At 37.3% G+C, this 22,721-nt stretch overlaps 2 protein-coding genes across 2 annotated transcripts; both read left to right on the top strand.

The window, feature by feature from the left end:
- Positions 1-11,028: 11,028 nt before the first annotated feature.
- On the top strand, positions 11,029-11,469 carry LOC130998590 (uncharacterized). Its single transcript, XM_057924005.1, has one exon. The coding sequence runs from the start codon at positions 11,029-11,031 to the stop codon at positions 11,467-11,469; it is 441 nt and encodes a 146-aa protein (XP_057779988.1).
- Positions 11,470-17,335: 5,866 nt separating this feature from the next.
- On the top strand, positions 17,336-17,776 carry LOC130998589 (uncharacterized). The gene has a single exon (XM_057924003.1). The coding sequence runs from the start codon at positions 17,336-17,338 to the stop codon at positions 17,774-17,776; it is 441 nt and encodes a 146-aa protein (XP_057779986.1).
- Positions 17,777-22,721: the final 4,945 nt, after the last annotated feature.

Raw genomic sequence — 22,721 nt, 5'->3', positions numbered from 1 at the left:
CGATCCGAATGATAAAGGGAGAACCGGCATCAACATCGAGGAGCAAGAAGAAGGCGGTGAAAGGAATTGATGTGCCCAAAATTTCGGACATGGACGCACTGAAACCCCTGGGCATAGTGGACAAGGTGAAGGAGTATTTCAACAACATTGGATGGAAGGCGTTTCTGGAGTGGCTAGGGCACGCATACGAGGAGGTGGTCAGGGAGGTGTTTGAATCGGTACAGGTGGACATCAACCAAGCCTGCGGACCTTTGGGCATGAGCTTTTCTATGAAGGGAGAAGTCAGAGACATGTCAGTGAATGAACTCAACCTCAACTTGGGAATGGCGGAACTGAAAGACCTGCAAAAGAAGGAATACAAGGACACGAAGAGAGGAATCCCCACCTTTACTGCACAAGAGTGGGATGTGATTTGGGCAGAGATCGGCGATGGAGGCCAGTTCAGAACCCAGAAGGTAAAAGGGCATATGATTCGCGACTCAGCCCTGAGGGTTTGCCATCGCATTCTCTCGTACTCCTTCTTCGGCAAAATTGACAGCGGAAATGCTATGTCCAAAAAGGATCTCTACATCCTTTGGGCAATGCACAGCGGGGTGAGGCTCAACTTTGGAGCCTTTCTGATCGAGCACATCGATTCCATCATCAGCAAGCCTAATCAGAGGCTTTCCTGCATTCAGTTCACCACCGCTTTTGCCAAGGCGAATGAGATTGAGATCGAGGAGGGGAACACCAAGATTGAGGCGGAGAAGCTGAACATCGAAGCCCTGATCCGCATGAAGGATGTCAGAATGGATCGGGGTGTGCCCAAATTTATCAATCCAGACGAGAGGGAATTTTCAGCGGCCGAAGGCCAAAGCCCCGCTGTGGGAAAAGGAAAAGAAAAGGTGGAGGAGTCAGAGTCAGAGGAGGAAGAGGAGAGTCAGCTGGACATAATCGAGTCCCTGATTGTGGAGACCTAGAAAGCACTGGCAACGACCCAGAAGGCCCTTCTGGCCTTCTTCAAGCATCAAGGGTTCAGGTACCCACCTGCACCTGCCCCTTGAATTCTACCCTCCCTAGGATGTTAGTTTTTAGTTTGTTTTGTTGCGTCTTTGTGTTTTTGTTCTGTTTGTTTTGTTGCGTCTTTGTGTTTTTATTCCGTTTATTTTGTTTGTGTTTTCCTTGACCCCCTCTACACACCCACTTTGCCCAAAGCAAAGTGTGTGTGTGTGGGGGGCCAGGGCGTCCGTTGTTGCTTTACCGGGTAATCCTTGTTCTCGCACCCTTTACCTTAAGGCAAAGTATGTGAGTGGGAGGGAAGACCCGGTATCTTTTTATGTTTTTATGTTTTTAAAAGTTTTTGTGTCAAGCATGCTGTACAATCGATGTTACTCAGTTGTGATGATTTGAAAGTGCAATTTTGTGAGTGAAATTATGCAAACTTTGTGCCGTATGTAGTTGAGGACGATGGATAGGGAATTGGGCATACCTTGTGAGGATTTGAGCTTTTAAAATTGCTTTATGCCCAAAACAATTCTTTCTTTCATTGTGTGAAGTTTTGACATCTTGATTTAGGGTGATGCTAGAACTTGCCTTGATTCTTAGTCGAACCCTGTGTACATAGTCTAGGTGTGTTGAATGATTTAGGCAAATTCTTTCTTTAGCCCACTGAGCCAAACTGACCAACCCTACATCTATCACTTGCAACCCCTTTTGAGCTTAATAATTTTTTTGAATTCACTTATAAATTTGCCTAGATTTGAGCCGTCCCGGTCAAAACTGAACTTAAGGGCAAAATAAAGGGAGATAGTGTAGTGGATCCTATGGGGCAGGACTTGTGCAAAGAAATTGCAAAATGGGACATCTAATCCCAAAATAGAAAAAGTCCATAAAAAAAGAAGAGGAAGAATAAAGGGAAAAATGTGCTTAAGCCCGCAAGAATAGGCAAGGATCAAAAGAATCTGGGAAGTCTGTGGCCCAGAATGAAGTTCAGAATGACCTTAGCCTCGTACCAAAAATTCTCACCTTATGCCTTAAGCCACATTACAACCCATGAAAGACCTAATGAGATGCACCTAGGGCTTTGACTAAAGGAGAAGACAATAGAAGATAGGCAAGCTTATGGTCAGAACCCAATCAAGATGTTTGGAGTGTAAACACGAGCCTAAACACTTGAGAGAAAGAGTGAAAGGGGAGGAACATCCTTATACCCAGAACCCGATCTTGACTCAACTGATGGCAATTTTGATTGTTTGATCAAGCTACTTGTTATTTCTTTTGATCTTCATTTTACTGTTGGACTGAGAGAGTATAACATGCTGTGTGTTTTCGTTTTCTCTTTTATGTTTCGTCCGTATCTGTACTTGGGCAAAAATCATGCATGCACGCTTGAGGACAATCGTGTTTAAAGTGTGTGCGTGTGATGAGCCCAGGTTTGTGCTCTGTTTTTGTGTTTGTTTTAAGTCTAGATCGAGTCTTTTTCCTTGTTTTTGTGTCGTTTGGTCGCATGGGAGGGCCTAGTTCAATGGCAGGACCAACTTGTGGGAAAGAGGCCAAAATGCCAGAGAAGCGGAGTGCCAGAGGATTCAAAAGACCAGAGAAATCAAGCTGCCAGAGGATTCAAAAGGCCAGAGAAATCAAGCTGCCAGAGGATTCAAAAGGCCCAGAGGAATCAAAGCCGCCAGCGAATTCAAAATGCCAGAGGAATCAAAGCCGCCAGCGGATTCAAAGTGCCAGAGCAGCGAAGTCGGCTTCGCTAGAGAAATCAAACTGCCAGCGGAATCAAAATGCCAGAGCAGCGAAGTCGGCTTTGCCAGAGGAATCATCCGAGCAACGAAATCAGTCGAGCAGCGGAATCATCCGAGCAGCGAAATCAGCCGAGCAGCGGAATCCTTCGAGCACTCCAGGGGTCGAAAGTGCTGTCACCTCTCGTGAAAGAGGTATGTGCCAGAAGCAAAGGGATTTTGGAGCAAAACCATCCCTTATGCCCATAAGTACCGCACGAGAGCTGGCAGGCAAGAGAAGGAAGGAAGGCAAGAGAATACGGAGGCACAACAGACGGGCGAGGAAGGAATGCAAGTGGGAGTCCGAGAAAGGCGGAAGGCGGCAACTATCCAAAAGAGACCGATAAGGCCAAACCAACGCCTTATCCAAAAGGAAACATATCTTCATGAAGATTAGGTCTGAAAAGGGATAAGCATCTCCATGCTTGCATGGATCCGGCCACACCTAATGGGCTGGGCCTTCGTACCCTAATGACTCCTATAAATACCCGACGAGCTTCACAAGCCAAGGGTGCTGAAATTCCGTTCTGTTGTGCATTGTTTGAGAGTTGAAGCTAGCCCAGGCTGTGGGCGTAACCTCGTACTTTTCTGTTTATGTTTTGCACGGCACTTTCGGCCATAGGTACTTCGATTTTCATTTAAGTAATTTCAATTCCAGTTATGTTTTCCTTTGCATCTTTTGCTTGTGTTATTTACGTTATGGTTGGCTAAGTTTATATTCTGATTTGGGAAAGAAGATCTAAGCATGAATGAATAAACTCGAGAGGTCTAATTTGAGCATAACAACTATATGAGTATATTCCCGATACACTAGGTTTGATTCCAAAAAAGGTTGTAACAACTTGGTTAATTAATTGATCACTAGTTAACTAGGAAGTTCTGACCACAAGTAATAATTTGGGCATAAGGCGAGTTGCCATCGACCTCCAAAATAGTACAACTGGTGTTGGAGCCGTGACTGCTGTGAAATATCGGCGTAAAAGTCAAGTGGGTCTATCTAATTCTTAAAGCATTCTGGGCAAAGCACAACTAGTAATAGGCCATCGCAGAGAGTGTGGATGTTGTCCGGGGTAGTTGATTTCCATTAGCTGACCCTTCTAAGGAATCATAAACTGAAAGGATAGATTGGGCAAGGGGTTTGTTGTGTGCGTGACGAGTGACAATAGGGGCACAACAATTCTTATGCCTATAACCACTGGTATGCGAATATAGTGATTAATCTTTGCACCAATGATCGAGTGTTAATTCATGTTTAGTGATTTGAACCCAAGTCAGAATTGTTTTGTTATTTGATTTATCTCCTTTGTTATTTCAGTTTAGGTTGGATACCCGTTCTGCCCACAACCACGTTTTGGTCAGAACACTACAGAAAATAAAACTTTTTTAGTGACACCCTTGCAGGAGAAGTTACTGCTCAGTTCCCTGTGGATTCGACTCTGGACTTACCACTAGCTAGTCTAGTTGTGGGCACAGGATTATTTATTTGCACGAAGCTCAAACGACAGCTCCGTCAACAACCCATGAACATCACTCTTCAGTTTCGTAGTCTCTTCTCTGAGGCATTTATAGATGATCTCCAAACTTTTGGGCGAAGCTGGAATACTCCATTCAGACGACTTCATCTTCTTTGTCGGTGTTAGTTTGGGGAGTGATGTAATTATTTGGTGAACTCATCTTACGACTTTTTGTTGGTGTATTTTTCCTCAGTGGGGTTCTTTTGGGGCTTTTGTGATCTGCCATTGTTAAAGACTGAGAGGTAGAAAGCTATGAAGTAGGATAATGAAGATTAGGGTTAATGGCGTGCTTAACTATTTATAGGGAAATGATCGTCTGTTTGCATACCCCAATTTGTATTTTTTTAAGGCCCAATACACTTTGGTTTGCATGTAACAACCACTCACTAATTAATGCCTTTATAATTAGTAACCTACAAATATAGTTTTTTCTTAATTATTTTGACATGATAATTAATCAATTAATTTGCTTTTTCTAATCAAATGTGTTGTTTAGCTATCATCTCTATGATGATGTGGAATATTTAATTCATATAATTATAGTTTATTTATTTATATATATAAAAAATATATGAGTTGATGAGGACAAAAACATGCATTCGTACAACATTGGAGGCAAACAGTCAAGTACATGGGAGATCTATGAAAGGCAGCCCCGCCAAGCCCAAGTCAGCACTGTCTAACACAAAGCACCACTGCACAGAGCCGACAGAGCCCAATTCCAAGAGGCCCGTTTCATCCCGAAAAGCCCAACACTTCCTGACCAGCCCAAGCTTAAAGATAAGATTGATATGGAGAAAGCATGATAAACATGAAGAAGTCCAATACTAGTATAATTCAAATTGAGGAGTCCTTCTCCAACTAGAATTCATAGTTACTATCTATCAATACATGTAAAACCCTAGTGTAAAATCATCAACTATCATTGTCTTATTTGTTCTCAAAGCCTTACGCTAAATCAATACAAAGTTCTACGTTTCTACGTTTTTTCTCGTGTTCTTGTTACTCTCTTTTGCAAGGTGTTATTTTTGGGCACAACAAGAGTAAAAATATTAAATGAAATGCTAATTATTATTATGGAATGATTTCGAAATTTATTTAATAATTATAATTATCATTACACTTTATGTTGAAAACTTAGGAGTTTTATTGAGTAATTAATATAGATTTTTTTAAAAGCATATTTTATATTTATTTATATTTTGTTTTTGTTTTTATTTATTTATATATGTCGTTTAAGTTTGATTTTTATTGTGCATCGCACGAATGGACGTACTAGTATCGTTTTAAATATCAACGAAAGCTAATTCTGTGAATCTCCATTTATTTGTAGCACGTTACTTCAAATCACAATTTAGTGAAATATCCTAGTTAGTTCATATAATAGAAACTACTGAAGCTATTTAGAGGCGCAAATTTATCATCCATTCATATATTCTATTTGTTCTATATTTAGATGCAACAAGAAGGGCTAAGATGCATGAGCTTTTCGGCGAAGATGGAGAAGACTCAGACGAAATTTCAGATTAAAATGGAGAAGAGCTTTTCGACGAAGATGGAGTAGATTTACACGATTTTTTAAATCAAGATGAAGAAGAGCAACATGAGATTATGGAGAATGACGAAGATTTATTTGGAGTTGATCAGCTGGGGTGTGAGAAGATGATGCAAAATGTTCCGCAATATGGTTTAAAATTTGAAAATAGGAAACGTCTGTTTATAGCTTATCAAGCCTTTGCCAAGGTAGCGGATTTAGTGTTTCAACTAGAAACACACGTGATAAGTATCTTATGATCTCATGCGAAAGGGCTCGGAAGCAAATGTGAAGAAGTACACCAAAAAGATTAATTGCCTTGCTCGTTTAAATGCAATAAAACAAGACCACGACAAGTGGAAGGTTTCCAAAGTTTGCAATGAGCATAACCATAAGCTTGAGTCGCACATGAGTGAATTTATGACGACACATAAGCACTTGTCAACCAATTTGAAGGTCCATTTAGATGTGTATGACCCTGCTGGATTACGTCTATGTAAGAGTGTTAGGATGATGGAAGTTCTTGCTGGTGGACCACCCAATTTGGGTGCTTTGATGAAAGATTGCATAAATTATGTTGATAAGATGAGGAGGTTAAGACTTGGTGATGGAGATGCCACTGCCATTCAATAATTAGTTAAACGATTGATATTTTTTTTATCTACTGGATATTGACGATGATTCTAGACTCCACCATGTCCAATGGATTCATCCGCGAAGTCAAGCTGCGTATCAAGATTTTCATGACGTCGTGAGTTTTGACACGACTTATCTCGTGAATCAATACAATATGCCTTTCAGAACTGTGGTCGGGGTTAACCATCACCATCAGTCCATTCTACTAGGATGTTGTTTGTTGAGCGACGAGCGTGCAGAATTATTTAAATCGTTTTTTAGGAATTGGTTGGATGCAATGGGGGTGTTCAACCTACAACAATTTTAAGAGATCAAGATGAAAGCATTACAATTGCATTGAGAGAAATATTGCCTGACAGCGTCCATCGCTATTGCTCGTGGCATATTGTTTCAAAAAGCTCAAAGAAATTTAAAGGAATTGCTAATATTGAAATGGTTTGTGCAGATTTCAATAGAGTGATACATGGCAGCTTCAACAGTAAGGATTTTGAAGAGAGTTGAGCTGAATTCCAAGTTAAGCATAACTGTAACGCCCCGCTTTTTACTTAAGTCTAATTATTTATTTTGGTGATTTAAAATATGATTTTTTTTGTCATGCTAAATTTTATAATCTTGGACTTGAGGGAGTCCGTAGTTGCGCCCTAGTTAAAAGTCAAATAAAAATATATAAATATATACATACATTGAGTTTTGGAATTTTTGTAGTAAATAGAACCTAATAATTTTCCTTTAATTTGGGTTTATTGAGAAGCTGGGCTAAGAGAATAAAAATGTTATATCTCAAATTTAAATTCGCAGTATTTTATTTTATGTTGTATCTCTAATAATTAATGTTATTAGCGTTATTTTATTAAGCAGAATTAGAGAAGATGTAGGATTCTATTAGGGTTTTATCTGCACACTCATAAATCACGCAAATATATTTACCACGTTCTGTACTTTTCTACTGCATCCACAAAAGTTCAAACGCAGTCATATATCTTTCTTTTTTTCTCGTCTCAAACTTTTCTCAACAAGTTTCTAGGCAAGTCTGCTTCTTCAATTCACTGGTATGTTTTGTGTAAATTTAGATTACTATGTTTCATCGCAAAAATAAAATAAAAAATTTGAGTGCATGATTACTTTTATAATATATCAATGTAGCGATAATTTTTTTTTGTATACAATAATTGCTAGTTGGAAGTTATGGCAAAAGTAAGGAGATTTTTATCCTATATTTTTTATGTGAATATGTTTTCTACTTCAAATCAATGTTTCGTTTCCTTGTTTTTTTTTCAAGTTTGAGAATTTATATTGAATAATTGCTAATAAACTATTGCAGATAAATTAAATTGGTTGGGATTGCAGTTCTAAATATTTAGAGTTATTATTCCGGCAAACCTTTTCTTCTCAGTTTGTATTTAAAAGATTGAAATTACATTTTCTTTTATTTATTTAGTTAACTGCATTCGAATTAAATAGTTAATTCATTAGTTGATTATCAAATAGGTATTGAAGTTTTCAAAGTTTTTCCTCAAAATAATAATAATAATAATAATAATAATAATAATAATAATAATAATAATAATAATAATAATAATAATAATAATAATAATAATAATAATAATAATAATAATAATAATAATAAAATTACCAATGTGGTGCTTATCGATTTTTTTTTTTATAAATTGACTACTGGAGTGAATTGCTTGCTTTAATCATTATTATTATTTTGTAAAATCCCAAGCTTTCCAGTTGATATTCTAAGATGATTATTTTTTTTTAACAACATATACATTATTCATACGAGAATATGGTTTTGAGAGTTCACTTAGATTAGGTGTTACTAAATATCTTGATGTTTGAAAAAGGTTATGTATTAATGATTGAGCAACAGGTTTGATTAATTAGATAAAATGGTTAGTTTTTTTAATTTATGTCAAAAGTTAAATCGGATGATTTATAAATTCATATAACTAAGTTGGTTATTAATAATGCTTACTGTTTGAGTTCAAATTTTTTTAGGCGTGTTCAGATTATATATTATAGTCACAAAATTATTAGCTTGTTTTAAAATTGTGTATTTAAGGTTGAAACTTAATTAGGCTCTTATAGTGTTAATGTATTGAATGGATTAGGTGCGGCGCAACTAGGATCTTCGTCTGGGAATTGATTCAGTGTCTTTTGTTGTGCTTGTGATATTGAGGTGGGTGAAATTTTCTTTTAACTCAATAAATATGTATTCAATTGCCATGTGAATTAAAATTGTTTATGAAATATTTTCTATAAATCCAACGTGTATATTGTGGTTGAGATACGAGTTTGATTGCATACGGTGAGTATGCGCATTGGTGCTTATGGCAGCGTGATGATGAGTCACTGATTTGTGGGCGACGAGTATGACAGGGTCCTGTGCACAGTTGAGCCAGTCGGTTATTATTATTCCATGCCTGTGTGGCTGGATTATTTGCCTATGTGGCAATGTTGTGAATGCTTCCACGCCTGGGTGGCTGGATTGTTTGCCTGTGTGGCAATGTTGTGAATGGTTCCATGCCTGGGTGGCTGGATTATTTGCCTGTGTGGCAATGTTGTGAATGGTTCCATGCCTGTGTGGCTGGATTGTTTGCCTGGGTGGCAATGTTGTGAATGGTTCCATGCCTGTGTGGCTGGATTATTTGCCTGTGTGGCGATGTTGAGAATGGTTCCATGCCTGTGTGGCTGGATTATTTGCAGGTGAGGTAAGGTGTGATATTTATGTTGTGATGGTGAGGCAGGTTGCGAATGAGTATCGTTTTCCACAATTTAATACACGTTTGGATAAATCATATCACCTTTATTGTTTCCCACCACTGAGTACGTTTTTGTGCTCACCCCCTTTCGTTAAAATATTTTCAGGTCAGTGATTTTGGAGCGGCGTGGCGGAATGGGTGTGGTGAAGTTGATTGGACTTTTGGTTCCGCTTTGAACGTTAGACTTTAAATTCATTAATTTTCTTTGAGTCATTTTGAGGTTAAGCTTGCTTTTATTTTATGAAGGTTTTTGGTAGTTGGTTTAATTTTTTTGGTGAACGATGAACTTGATGTAGACGTATTTAGTCGTTTAAGGCTTCGTAGACGATTTTCTGCAGCTGAACCCGTTTTGTCCATTTGGTGTTTAAATTGGTTAAAACGAAGTCGTATTGTTTTTGGTTCGTTTACTTTTATGAAATTGGAAGTTTTAAATTAAAATTTTATTTCTGATTATTAAATTTTAGGGTGTTACATTTAGTGGTATCAGAGCAGGTCTACGATTCTGTAGACTTGCAAACTTAAATTGGTTCGTGATTGAGAAAACCACCATCACTCACTTCCGACGCGCACTCCTGCTTGAGGTATTTATTTTATTTTGTTTATTTTGGTGAGTATTTAAATAATGAACTATTTTTTTATATGGTGATATGTGGTGGAATTTATACGTGGCATTGAATGTGAGTTGTAAAATTTTTGAATGATAAAATCTTGTAAAGCATGACATAAATGTGAATTATTTTTTCGTTTTGTCCTCGAAAGTAGGAAAAACCTAGGTGATCGAATCTTAGACTTTACGTGTGTAGGTTAGAATGGTAAACAACGGAAGAATACCTGTGGAATACCTTCACGCCTACGCAATACATAAATTATGGTCGCATGAGTGGGATACCACGATAGGACTCATGGAAAATATGGTGGTATGGAGAGATTTGTGGCGGCAAATTGGAGTCCATGGGCCACCAATATCTGAATATGCTGCTGCCGACCATATAGAACAAATGGTGCCTAACGAGGTTTGGGCCATAACTTGGAAAGCAAAGATGGACCGATCGTGGATTCTACCCGATGGACGAAGGCAAATAAATTTCGAAGAATTTATGTCTACGCTGATTCGAAGGTGCCATCAACTTTGTCGTGGCATAATCCATATAAACGATGATGAAGAACCCGTACCACCCCCACAAAACGTAGGAGCACCTGAGGAGGTACCAGAACAGGAAGTAGAGCCCATAGGGGAAGAAGAAGCGGGGCTAATAGAAGAAGAGGACCCCGAGGAAGAGGAGGATCCCGAAGAGGACCCCAACATAGAGATTATAGATATTAGTAGTGATGATGAATAGCATAGTTTAGCTTTAGACGAATTCTTTCTCATTTATAGTTAGAACAAGTGGATGCGTATATTAAGTTTTGACGATGTCTTCGTCTTAAATTGTGTTATTGGAGGAACAATTGTGAATAGTTAACTATTAGCAAGAGATAGTATTAGGAATCTATATATGGTAAATTTTGTTTTGTAAGATGTTATACTCTGGTAGCTTATGTCTCATTTATTGGCTTGATTAACACCTCTGGGTTACCTGTCTTAGCATTTTTTTATTCTGGTGCGTCACATTCTTTTATATCTGCTGAGCTATGTGAGAAAACCAATGTGCTTGTGGAAGTAGAGAACTTAGTACTTGATGTTAGACTCCCTTCAGGAGAAACTCTAAGAACTGATAGGATGGCAAGAAACGTTGAACTGATTTTGGGGGGAAAAAAGGTTAGCGGCCGACTGTCATGTTCTAGAGATGCGTGATTTTTATCTAATATTAGGGATGGATTGGTTAAGTAGCAATTATGCCACTATAAGGTGTCATCAGAGAGAAGTGGTATTTCAAAGACCGGAGGAGAGGGAGTTTACATTCTATGGGGCAACTGTTGGTAAGTTACCAAAGGTCTTTTCTGCTATGAAAGCAATGGGGATGTTGAGAAAGCCTGATGTTCAAGGATTTCTAGTAAACTTGATGGGGTCAACACCAACGGAGGCAACGGTGGAGGATGTCGAGATAGTTCGTGAATTTCCTGATGTGTTCCCTGAAGAAATACCAGGACTACCGCCAAACCGACAAGTGGAGTTTACCATTGATCTCGTACCAGGAGCAGCACCAGTTTCTAAAACCCCATACCGAATGGCACCTAAAGAGTTGGAGGAACTAAAGGCACAGTTACAGGAGCTGTTGAATAGAGGGCATATTAGACCGAGTGTGTCACAATAGGGAGCACCGGTTTTGTTCATGAAGAAGAAGGACGGCGGTATGAGAATGTGCATAGACTATCGGGACCTAAATCAACTCACCATAAAGAACAAGTATCCATTGCCGAGAATTGAGGATCTCTTCGATCAATTAAAAGGTGCAGGAGTTTTCTCAAAGATAGATCTACGTTCTGGATATTATCAATTGAAGGTTGAAGCGGCGAACAATCGGAAAGTACCGACGAATGCAGCCGAGATACGAAGTTTTCTTGGACTGGCGGGATACTATAGAAGGTTTATTGAGGGATTCTCCAAAATCGCGGGGCCACTTACTCAACTGACGCGGAAGGGGGTAACTTTTGAGTGGACCGAGAAATGAGAAAGGAGTTTCCAAATACTAAAGGAGAAATTGATAACTGCACCAGTTTTGACTATCCCTGACGGCTCCAAGGGATATGTGATCTATAGCGATGCATCGAAACAAGGGCTTGGTTGTGTGTTAATGCAGGAAGGGAAGGTCGTGGCCTACGCATCTAGACAATTGAAGTTACACGAACTTAACTATCCAACTCATGATTTGGAATTGGCGGCGGTAGTTCATGCTTTGAAGATTTGGAGGCATTACCTTTATGGAGGTAGGTGTGAGATTTACACGGACCACAAGAGCCTTAATTTTTTTTTTCACGCAGAAAGAGCTGAATATGGACAACGAAGATGGTTGGAGTTAGTAAAGGACTATGATTGCAAGATTATGTACCATCCCGGAAAGGCAAATGTGGTGGCCGACGCGCTCAACAGAAAGAAGAATTCTAACCCCGCAAGAAGATTGACTCAACAAGAAGAGTTAGTAAAAGAGTTCGAGCGGTTGAGCCTTGAAGTGGTGATTTCCCCTGATGAGGCGGATGCAATTATCTCAGCTTTGGTAGTACGTCCAACGCTGTGAGATATAATCCGGGAAGCACAGATGGATGATCTGTTTTTGCAAAAGATGAGAGCTAGAGGAGTGTCTGACGATCCGAAGGGTTTTTCAATCTTGCAAGACGGGACTCTTGTGTTGGATAAAAGAATTTGTGTACCTGGGAATGAGGAGTTGAGAGATGAGATAATGGATGAAACACACAAAACCGCATACACTACACATCCCGGTAGTACCAAGATGTACCAGGACTTAAAGAAATTTTTTTTGGTGGTATAGAATGAAAAGATCAATAGTCAAGTAGGTGGAATGGTGTTTGGCTTATCAACAAGTGAACGCCGAGCATCAATGACCCTCTGGTTTGTTGAAATAATTGGAAATACCAGAGTAGATGCGGTCAAGAAAATCCGAGATAGAACCAAAGTTGCTCAGGATCGACAGAAGTCATACGCGAACAAAAGACGAAAGGATTTACATTTTGAAGTTAATGATAAGGTGTCCTTGAAAGTAGAACCAATGAAGGGAGTTTTGAGATTTGGCAAGATAAGGAAGTTGAGGCCTTGTTTCATTGGACCTTTTGAAATTCTTGAAAGGATTGGAGATGTCGCTTATCGTTTAGCGTTAACACCCGAGCTTGAATTTTTGCATAACGTTTTTCACGTATCAATGTTGAGGAATATAAGCATGACCGGAGTCACGTGGTGACATTTCGTGGGATATCACTTAAAAAAAATGGGATTTGAGTTTCGAGGAAGAACCTGTTGTGATTCTAGAGCGAAAAATCCATGAGCTAAGGAACCAACGAGTGACACTGGTTAAAATATAATGGAGTCGCCATAGTCCCCAGGAACCAACTTGGGAGTGTGAAGATGAAATCCTAGCTAAATACCCGACCCTTATAGCTCCTAGTAAGACAAATTTCGAGGACGAAATTTTTGTTAAGTGGGTAGGGTTGTAACGCCCCGCTTTTTACTTAAGTCTAATTATTTATTTTGGTGATTTAAAATATGATTTTTTTTGTCATGCTAAATTTTATAATCTTGGACTTGAGGGAGTCCGTAGTTGCGCCCTAGTTAAAAGTCAAATAAAAATATATAAATATATACATACATTGAGTTTTGGAATTTTTGTAGTAAATAGAACCTAATAATTTTCCTTTAATTTGGGTTTATTGAGAAGCTGGGCTAAGAGAATAAAAATGTTATATCTCAAATTTAAATTCGCAGTATTTTATTTTATGTTGTATCTCTAATAATTAATGTTATTAGCGTTATTTTATTAAGCAGAATTAGAGAAGATGTAGGATTCTATTAGGGTTTTATCTGCACACTCATAAATCACGCAAATATATTTACCACGTTCTGTACTTTTCTACTGCATCCACAAAAGTTCAAACGCAGTCATATATCTTTCTTTTTTTCCCGTCTCAAACTTTTCTCAACAAGTTTCTAGGCAAGTCTGCTTCTTCAATTCACTGGTATGTTTTGTGTAAATTTAGATTACTATGTTTCATCGCAAAAATAAAATAAAAAATTTGAGTGCATGATTACTTTTATAATATATCAATGTAGCGATAATTTTTTTTTGTATACAATAATTGCTAGTTGGAAGTTATGGCAAAAGTAAGGAGATTTTTATCCTATATTTTTTATGTGAATATGTTTTCTACTTCAAATCAATGTTTCGTTTCCTTGTTTTTTTTTCAAGTTTGAGAATTTATATTGAATAATTGCTGATAAACTATTGCAGATAAATTAAATTGGTTGGGATTGCAGTTCTAAATATTTAGAGTTATTATTCCGGCAAACCTTTTCTTCTCAGTTTGTATTTAAAAGATTGAAATTACATTTTCTTTTATTTATTTAGTTAACTGCATTCGAATTAAATAGTTAATTCACTAGTTGATTATCAAATAGGTATTGAAGTTTTCAAAGTTTTTCCTCAAAATAATAATAATAATAATAATAATAATAATAATAATAATAATAATAATAATAATAATAATAATAATAATAATAATAATAATAATAATAATAATAATAATAATAAAATTACCAATGTGATGCTTATCGATTTTTTTTTTTATAAATTGACTACTGGAGTGAATTGCTTGCTTTAATCATTATTATTATTTTGTAAAATCCCAAGCTTTCCAGTTGATATTCTAAGATGATTATTTTTTTTTAACAACATATACATTATTCATACGAGAATATGGTTTTGAGAGTTCACTTAGATTAGGTGTTACTAAATATCTTGATGTTTGAAAAAGGTTATGTATTAATGATTGAGCAACAGGTTTGATTAATTAGATAAAATGGTTAGTTTTTTTAATTTATGTCAAAAGTTAAATCGGATGATTTATAAATTCATATAACTAAGTTGGTTATTAATAATGCTTACTGTTTGAGTTCAAATTTTTTTAGGCGTGTTCAGATTATATATTATAGTCACAAAATTATTAGCTTGTTTTAAAATTGTGTATTTAAGGTTGAAACTTAATTAGGCTCTTATAGTGTTAATGTATTGAATGGATTAGGTGCGGCGCAACTAGGATCTTCGTCTGGGAATTGATTCAGTGTCTTTTGTTGTGCTTGTGATATTGAGGTGGGTGAAATTTTCTTTTAACTCAATAAATATGTATTCAATTGCCATGTGAATTAAAATTGTTTATGAAATATTTTCTATAAATCCAACGTGTATATTGTGGTTGAGATACGAGTTTGATTGCATACGGTGAGTATGCACATTGGTGCTTATGGCAGCGTGATGATGAGTCACTGATTTGTGGGCGACGAGTATGACAGGGTCCTGTGCACAGTTGAGCCAGTCGGTTATTATTATTCCATGCCTGTGTGGCTGGATTATTTGCCTGTGTGGCAATGTTGTGAATGCTTCCACGCCTGGGTGGCTGGATTGTTTGCCTGTGTGGCAATGTTGTGAATGGTTCCATGCCTGGGTGGCTGGATTATTTGCCTGTGTGGCTGGATTGTTTGCCTGGGTGGCAATGTTGTGAATGGTTCCATGCCTGTGTGGCTGGATTATTTGCCTGTGTGGCGATGTTGAGAATGGTTCCATGCCTGTGTGGCTGGATTATTTGCAGGTGAGGTAAGGTGTGTTATTTATGTTGTGATGGTGAGGCAGGTTGCGAATGAGTATCGTTTTCCACAATTTAATACACGTTTGGATAAATCATATCACCTTTATTGTTTCCCACCACTGAGTACGTTTTTGTGCTCACCCCCTTTCGTTAAAATATTTTCAGGTCAGTGATTTTGGAGCGGCGTGGCGGAATGGGTGTGGTGAAGTTGATTGGGACTTTTGGTTCCGCTTTGAACGTTAGACTTTAAATTCATTAATTTTCTTTGAGTCATTTTGAGGTTAAGCTTGCTTTTATTTTATGAAGGTTTTTGGTAGTTGGTTTAATTTTTATTGGTGAACGATGAACTTGACGTAGACGTATTTAGTCGTTTAAGGCTTCGTAGACGATTTTCTGCAGCTGAACCCGTTTGTCGATTTGGTTTTTAAAATGGTTAAAATGAAGTTGTATTGTTTTTGGTTCGTTTACTTTTATGAAATTGGAAGTTTTAAATTAAAATTTTATTTCTGATTATTAAATTTTAGGGTGTTACATTTAGTGGTATCAGAGCAGGTCTACGATTCTGTAGACTTGCAAACTTAAATTGGTTCGTGATTGAGAAAACCACCATCACTCACTTCCGACGCGCACTCCTGCTTGAGGTATTTATTTTATTTTGTTTATTTTGGTGAGTATTTAAATAATGAACTATTTTTTTATATGGTGATATGTGGTGGAATTTATACGTGGCATTGAATGTGAGTTGTAAAATTTTTGAATGATAAAATCTTGTAAAGCATGACATAAATGTGAATTATTTTTCGTTTTGTCCTCGAAAGTAGGAAAAACCTAGGTGATCGAATCTTAGACTTTACGTGTGTAGGTTAGAATGGTAAACAACGGAAGAATACCTGTGGAATACCTTCACGCCTACGCAATACATAAATTATGGTCGCATGAGTGGGATACCACGATAGGACTCATGGAAAATATGGTGGTATGGAGAGATTTGTGGCGGCAAATTGGAGTCCATGGGCCACCAATATCTGAATATGCTGCTGCCGACCATATAGAACAAATGGTGCCTAACGAGGTTTGGGCCATAACTTGGAAAGCAAAGATGGACCGATCGTGGATTCTACCCGATGGACGAAGGCAAATAAATTTCGAAGAATTTATGTCTACGCTGATTCGAAGGTGCCATCAACTTTGTCGTGGCATAATCCATATAAACGATGATGAAGAACCCGTACCACCCCCACAAAACGTAGGAGCACCTGAGGAGGTACCAGAACAGGAAGTAGAGCCCATAGGGGAAGAAGAAGCGGGGCTAATAGAAGAAGAGGACCCCGAGGAAGAGGAGGATCCCGAAGAGGACCCCAACATAGAGATTATAGATATTAGTAGTGATGATGAATAGCATAGTTTAGCTTTAGACGAATTCTTTCTCATTTATAGTTAGAACAAGTGGATGCGTATATTAAGTTTTGACGATGTCTTCGTCTTAAATTGTGTTATTGGAGGAACAATTGTGAATAGTTAACTATTAGCAAGAGATAGTATTAGGAATCTATATATGGTAAATTTTGTTTTGTAAGATGTTATACTCTGGTAGCTTATGTCTCATTTATTGGCTTGATTAACACCTCTGGGTTACCTGTCTTAGCATTTTTTTATTCTGGTGCGTCACATTCTTTTATATCTGCTGAGCTATGTGAGAAAACCAATGTGCTTGTGGAAGTAGAGAACTTAGTACTTGATGTTAGACTCCCTTCAGGAGAAACTCTAAGAACTGATAGGATGGCAAGAAACGTTGAACTGATTTTGGGGGGAAAAAGGTTAGCGGCCGACTGTCATGTTCTAGAGATGCGTGATTTTTATCTAATATTAGGGATGGATTGGTTAAGTAGCAATTATGCCACTATAAGGTGTCATCAGAGAGAAGTGGTATTTCAAAGACCGGAGGAGAGGGAGTTTACATTCTATGGGGCAACTGTTGGTAAGTTACCAAAGGTCTTTTCTGCTATGAAAGCAATGGGGATGTTGAGAAAGCCTGATGTTCAAGGATTTCTAGTAAACTTGATGGGGTCAACACCAACGGAGGCAACGGTGGAGGATGTCGAGATAGTTCGTGAATTTCCTGATGTGTTCCCTGAAGAAATACCAGGACTACCGCCAAACCGACAAGTGGAGTTTACCATTGATCTCGTACCAGGAGCAGCACCAGTTTCTAAAACCCCATACCGAATGGCACCTAAAGAGTTGGAGGAACTAAAGGCACAGTTACAGGAGCTGTTGAATAGAGGGCATATTAGACCGAGTGTGTCACAATAGGGAGCACCGGTTTTGTTCATGAAGAAGAAGGACGGCGGTATGAGAATGTGCATAGACTATCGGGACCTAAATCAACTCACCATAAAGAACAAGTATCCATTGCCGAGAATTGAGGATCTCTTCGATCAATTAAAAGGTGCAGGAGTTTTCTCAAAGATAGATCTACGTTCTGGATATTATCAATTGAAGGTTGAAGCGGCGAACAATCGGAAAGTACCGACGAATGCAGCCGAGATACGAAGTTTTCTTGGACTGGCGGGATACTATAGAAGGTTTATTGAGGGATTCTCCAAAATCGCGGGGCCACTTACTCAACTGACGCGGAAGGGGGTAACTTTTGAGTGGACCGAGAAATGAGAAAGGAGTTTCCAAATACTAAAGGAGAAATTGATAACTGCACCAGTTTTGACTATCCCTGACGGCTCCAAGGGATATGTGATCTATAGCGATGCATCGAAACAAGGGCTTGGTTGTGTGTTAATGCAGGAAGGGAAGGTCGTGGCCTACGCATCTAGACAATTGAAGTTACACGAACTTAACTATCCAACTCATGATTTGGAATTGGCGGCGGTAGTTCATGCTTTGAAGATTTGGAGGCATTACCTTTATGGAGGTAGGTGTGAGATTTACACGGACCACAAGAGCCTTAATTTTTTTTTTCACGCAGAAAGAGCTGAATATGGACAACGAAGATGGTTGGAGTTAGTAAAGGACTATGATTGCAAGATTATGTACCATCCCGGAAAGGCAAATGTGGTGGCCGACGCGCTCAACAGAAAGAAGAATTCTAACCCCGCAAGAAGATTGACTCAACAAGAAGAGTTAGTAAAAGAGTTCGAGCGGTTGAACCTTGAAGTGGTGATTTCCCCTGATGAGGCGGATGCAATTATCTCAGCTTTGGTAGTACGTCCAACGCTGTGAGATATAATCCGGGAAGCACAGATGGATGATCTGTTTTTGCAAAAGATGAGAGCTAGAGGAGTGTCTGACGATCCGAAGGGTTTTTCAATCTTGCAAGACGGGACTCTTGTGTTGGATAAAAGAATTTGTGTACCTGGGAATGAGGAGTTGAGAGATGAGATAATGGATGAAACACACAAAACCGCATACACTACACATCCCGGTAGTACCAAGATGTACCAGGACTTAAAGAAATTTTTTTTTGGTGGTATAGAATGAAAAGATCAATAGTCAAGTAGGTGGAATGGTGTTTGGCTTATCAACAAGTGAACGCCGAGCATCAATGACCCTCTGGTTTGTTGAAATAATTGGAAATACCAGAGTAGATGCGGTCAAGAAAATCCGAGATAGAACCAAAGTTGCTCAGGATCGACAGAAGTCATACGCGAACAAAAGACGAAAGGATTTACATTTTGAAGTTAATGATAAGGTGTCCTTGAAAGTAGAACCAATGAAGGGAGTTTTGAGATTTGGCAAGATAAGGAAGTTGAGGCCTTGTTTCATTGGACCTTTTGAAATTCTTGAAAGGATTGGAGATGTCGCTTATCGTTTAGCGTTAACACCCGAGCTTGAATTTTTGCATAACGTTTTTCACGTATCAATGTTGAGGAATATAAGCATGACCGGAGTCACGTGGTGACATTTCGTGGGATATCACTTAAAAAAAAATGGGATTTGAGTTTCGAGGAAGAACCTGTTGTGATTCTAGAGCGAAAAATCCATGAGCTAAGGAACCAACGAGTGACACTGGTTAAAATATAATGGAGTCGCCATAGTCCCCAGGAACCAACTTGGGAGTGTGAAGATGAAATCCTAGCTAAATACCCGACCCTTATAGCTCCTAGTAAGACAAATTTCGAGGACGAAATTTTTGTTAAGTGGGTAGGGTTGTAACGCCCCGCTTTTTACTTAAGTCTAATTATTTATTTTGGTGATTTAAAATATGATTTTTTTTGTCATGCTAAATTTTATAATCTTGGACTTGAGGGAGTCCGTAGTTGCGCCCTAGTTAAAAGTCAAATAAAAATATATAAATATATACATACATTGAGTTTTGGAATTTTTGTAGTAAATAGAACCTAATAATTTTCCTTTAATTTGGGTTTATTGAGAAGCTGGGCTAAGAGAATAAAAATGTTATATCTCAAATTTAAATTCGCAGTATTTTATTTTATGTTGTATCTCTAATAATTAATGTTATTAGCGTTATTTTATTAAGCAGAATTAGAGAAGATGTAGGATTCTATTAGGGTTTTATCTGCACACTCATAAATCACGCAAATATATTTACCACGTTCTGTACTTTTCTACTGCATCCACAAAAGTTCAAACGCAGTCATATATCTTTCTTTTTTTCCCGTCTCAAACTTTTCTCAACAAGTTTCTAGGCAAGTCTGCTTCTTCAATTCACTGGTATGTTTTGTGTAAATTTAGATTACTATGTTTCATCGCAAAAATAAAATAAAAAATTTGAGTGCATGATTACTTTTATAATATATCAATGTAGCGATAATTTTTTTTTGTATACAATAATTGCTAGTTGGAAGTTATGGCAAAAGTAAGGAGATTTTTATCCTATATTTTTTATGTGAATATGTTTTCTACTTCAAATCAATGTTTCGTTTCCTTGTTTTTTTTTTCAAGTTTGAGAATTTATATTGAATAATTGCTGATAAACTATTGCAGATAAATTAAATTGGTTGGGATTGCAGTTCTAAATATTTAGAGTTATTATTCCGGCAAACCTTTTCTTCTCAGTTTGTATTTAAAAGATTGAAATTACATTTTCTTTTATTTATTTAGTTAACTGCATTCGAATTAAATAGTTAATTCACTAGTTGATTATCAAATAGGTATTGAAGTTTTCAAAGTTTTTCCTCAAAATAATAATAATAATAATAATAATAATAATAATAATAATAATAATAATAATAATAATAATAATAATAATAATAATAATAATAATAATAATAATAATAATAATAATAATAAAATTACCAATGTGATGCTTATCGATTTTTTTTTTATAAATTGACTACTGGAGTGAATTGCTTGCTTTAATCATTATTATTATTTTGTAAAATCCCAAGCTTTCCAGTTGATATTCTAAGATGATTATTTTTTTTTAACAACATATACATTATTCATACGAGAATATGGTTTTGAGAGTTCACTTAGATTAGGTGTTACTAAATATCTTGATGTTTGAAAAAGGTTATGTATTAATGATTGAGCAACAGGTTTGATTAATTAGATAAAATGGTTAGTTTTTTTAATTTATGTCAAAAGTTAAATCGGATGATTTATAAATTCATATAACTAAGTTGGTTATTAATAATGCTTACTGTTTGAGTTCAAATTTTTTTAGGCGTGTTCAGATTATATATTATAGTCACAAAATTATTAGCTTGTTTTAAAATTGTGTATTTAAGGTTGAAACTTAATTAGGCTCTTATAGTGTTAATGTATTGAATGGATTAGGTGCGGCGCAACTAGGATCTTCGTCTGGGAATTGATTCAGTGTCTTTTGTTGTGCTTGTGATATTGAGGTGGGTGAAATTTTCTTTTAACTCAATAAATATGTATTCAATTGCCATGTGAATTAAAATTGTTTATGAAATATTTTCTATAAATCCAACGTGTATATTGTGGTTGAGATACGAGTTTGATTGCATACGGTGAGTATGCACATTGGTGCTTATGGCAGCGTGATGATGAGTCACTGATTTGTGGGCGACGAGTATGACAGGGTCCTGTGCACAGTTGAGCCAGTCGGTTATTATTATTCCATGCCTGTGTGGCTGGATTATTTGCCTGTGTGGCAATGTTGTGAATGCTTCCACGCCTGGGTGGCTGGATTGTTTGCCTGTGTGGCAATGTTGTGAATGGTTCCATGCCTGGGTGGCTGGATTATTTGCCTGTGTGGCTGGATTGTTTGCCTGGGTGGCAATGTTGTGAATGGTTCCATGCCTGTGTGGCTGGATTATTTGCCTGTGTGGCGATGTTGAGAATGGTTCCATGCCTGTGTGGCTGGATTATTTGCAGGTGAGGTAAGGTGTGTTATTTATGTTGTGATGGTGAGGCAGGTTGCGAATGAGTATCGTTTTCCACAATTTAATACACGTTTGGATAAATCATATCACCTTTATTGTTTCCCACCACTGAGTACGTTTTTGTGCTCACCCCCTTTCGTTAAAATATTTTCAGGTCAGTGATTTTGGAGCGGCGTGGCGGAATGGGTGTGGTGAAGTTGATTTGGACTTTTGGTTCCGCTTTGAACGTTAGACTTTAAATTCATTAATTTTCTTTGAGTCATTTTGAGGTTAAGCTTGCTTTTATTTTATGAAGGTTTTTGGTAGTTGGTTTAATTTTTTTGGTGAACGATGAACTTGACGTAGACGTATTTAGTCGTTTAAGGCTTCGTAGACGATTTTCTGCAGCTGAACCCGTTTTGTCCATTTGGTGTTTAAATTGGTTAAAACGAAGTCGTATTGTTTTTGGTTCGTTTACTTTTATGAAATTGGAAGTTTTAAATTAAAATTTTATTTCTGATTATTAAATTTTAGAGTGTTACAATAACTTACAAGAAAATGGTTGGCTTAAGGACTTGTATGAAATAAGGCAAAGTTGAATACCAATATACTCCAAACATATCTTTTGGGCAGGCATGATGTCGACTCAAAGAAGTGAGTCAATACATGCATTCTTTTATCATTACATTAATTCGAGAAGTACTTTGAAAACCTTCGTTGAGCAATATGAAATTTGTGTCATGGATAAGATTCGAAAAGAGTTTAGAGCTGAATATTCGACGAAATGCAGGCCTATTACTTGTATGTCATAGTTTAAGTGGGAAGCACAATTTACTAAGGTTTACACTAATAGTGTTATGGAGTTGTTTAAGAAATAAGTGAAGAAAATCTGGAATTGCAATATCAAATTGTTGGAAAGTGTTGGCAGTATGATGGATAGGTATGAGATTATT

Source organism: Salvia miltiorrhiza, chromosome 8 (assembly GCF_028751815.1).
Source record: "Salvia miltiorrhiza cultivar Shanhuang (shh) chromosome 8, IMPLAD_Smil_shh, whole genome shotgun sequence".
NCBI classification, from domain to species: Eukaryota; Viridiplantae; Streptophyta; class Magnoliopsida; order Lamiales; family Lamiaceae; genus Salvia; species Salvia miltiorrhiza.
This window is presented reverse-complemented; position numbering and strand designations above follow the sequence as displayed.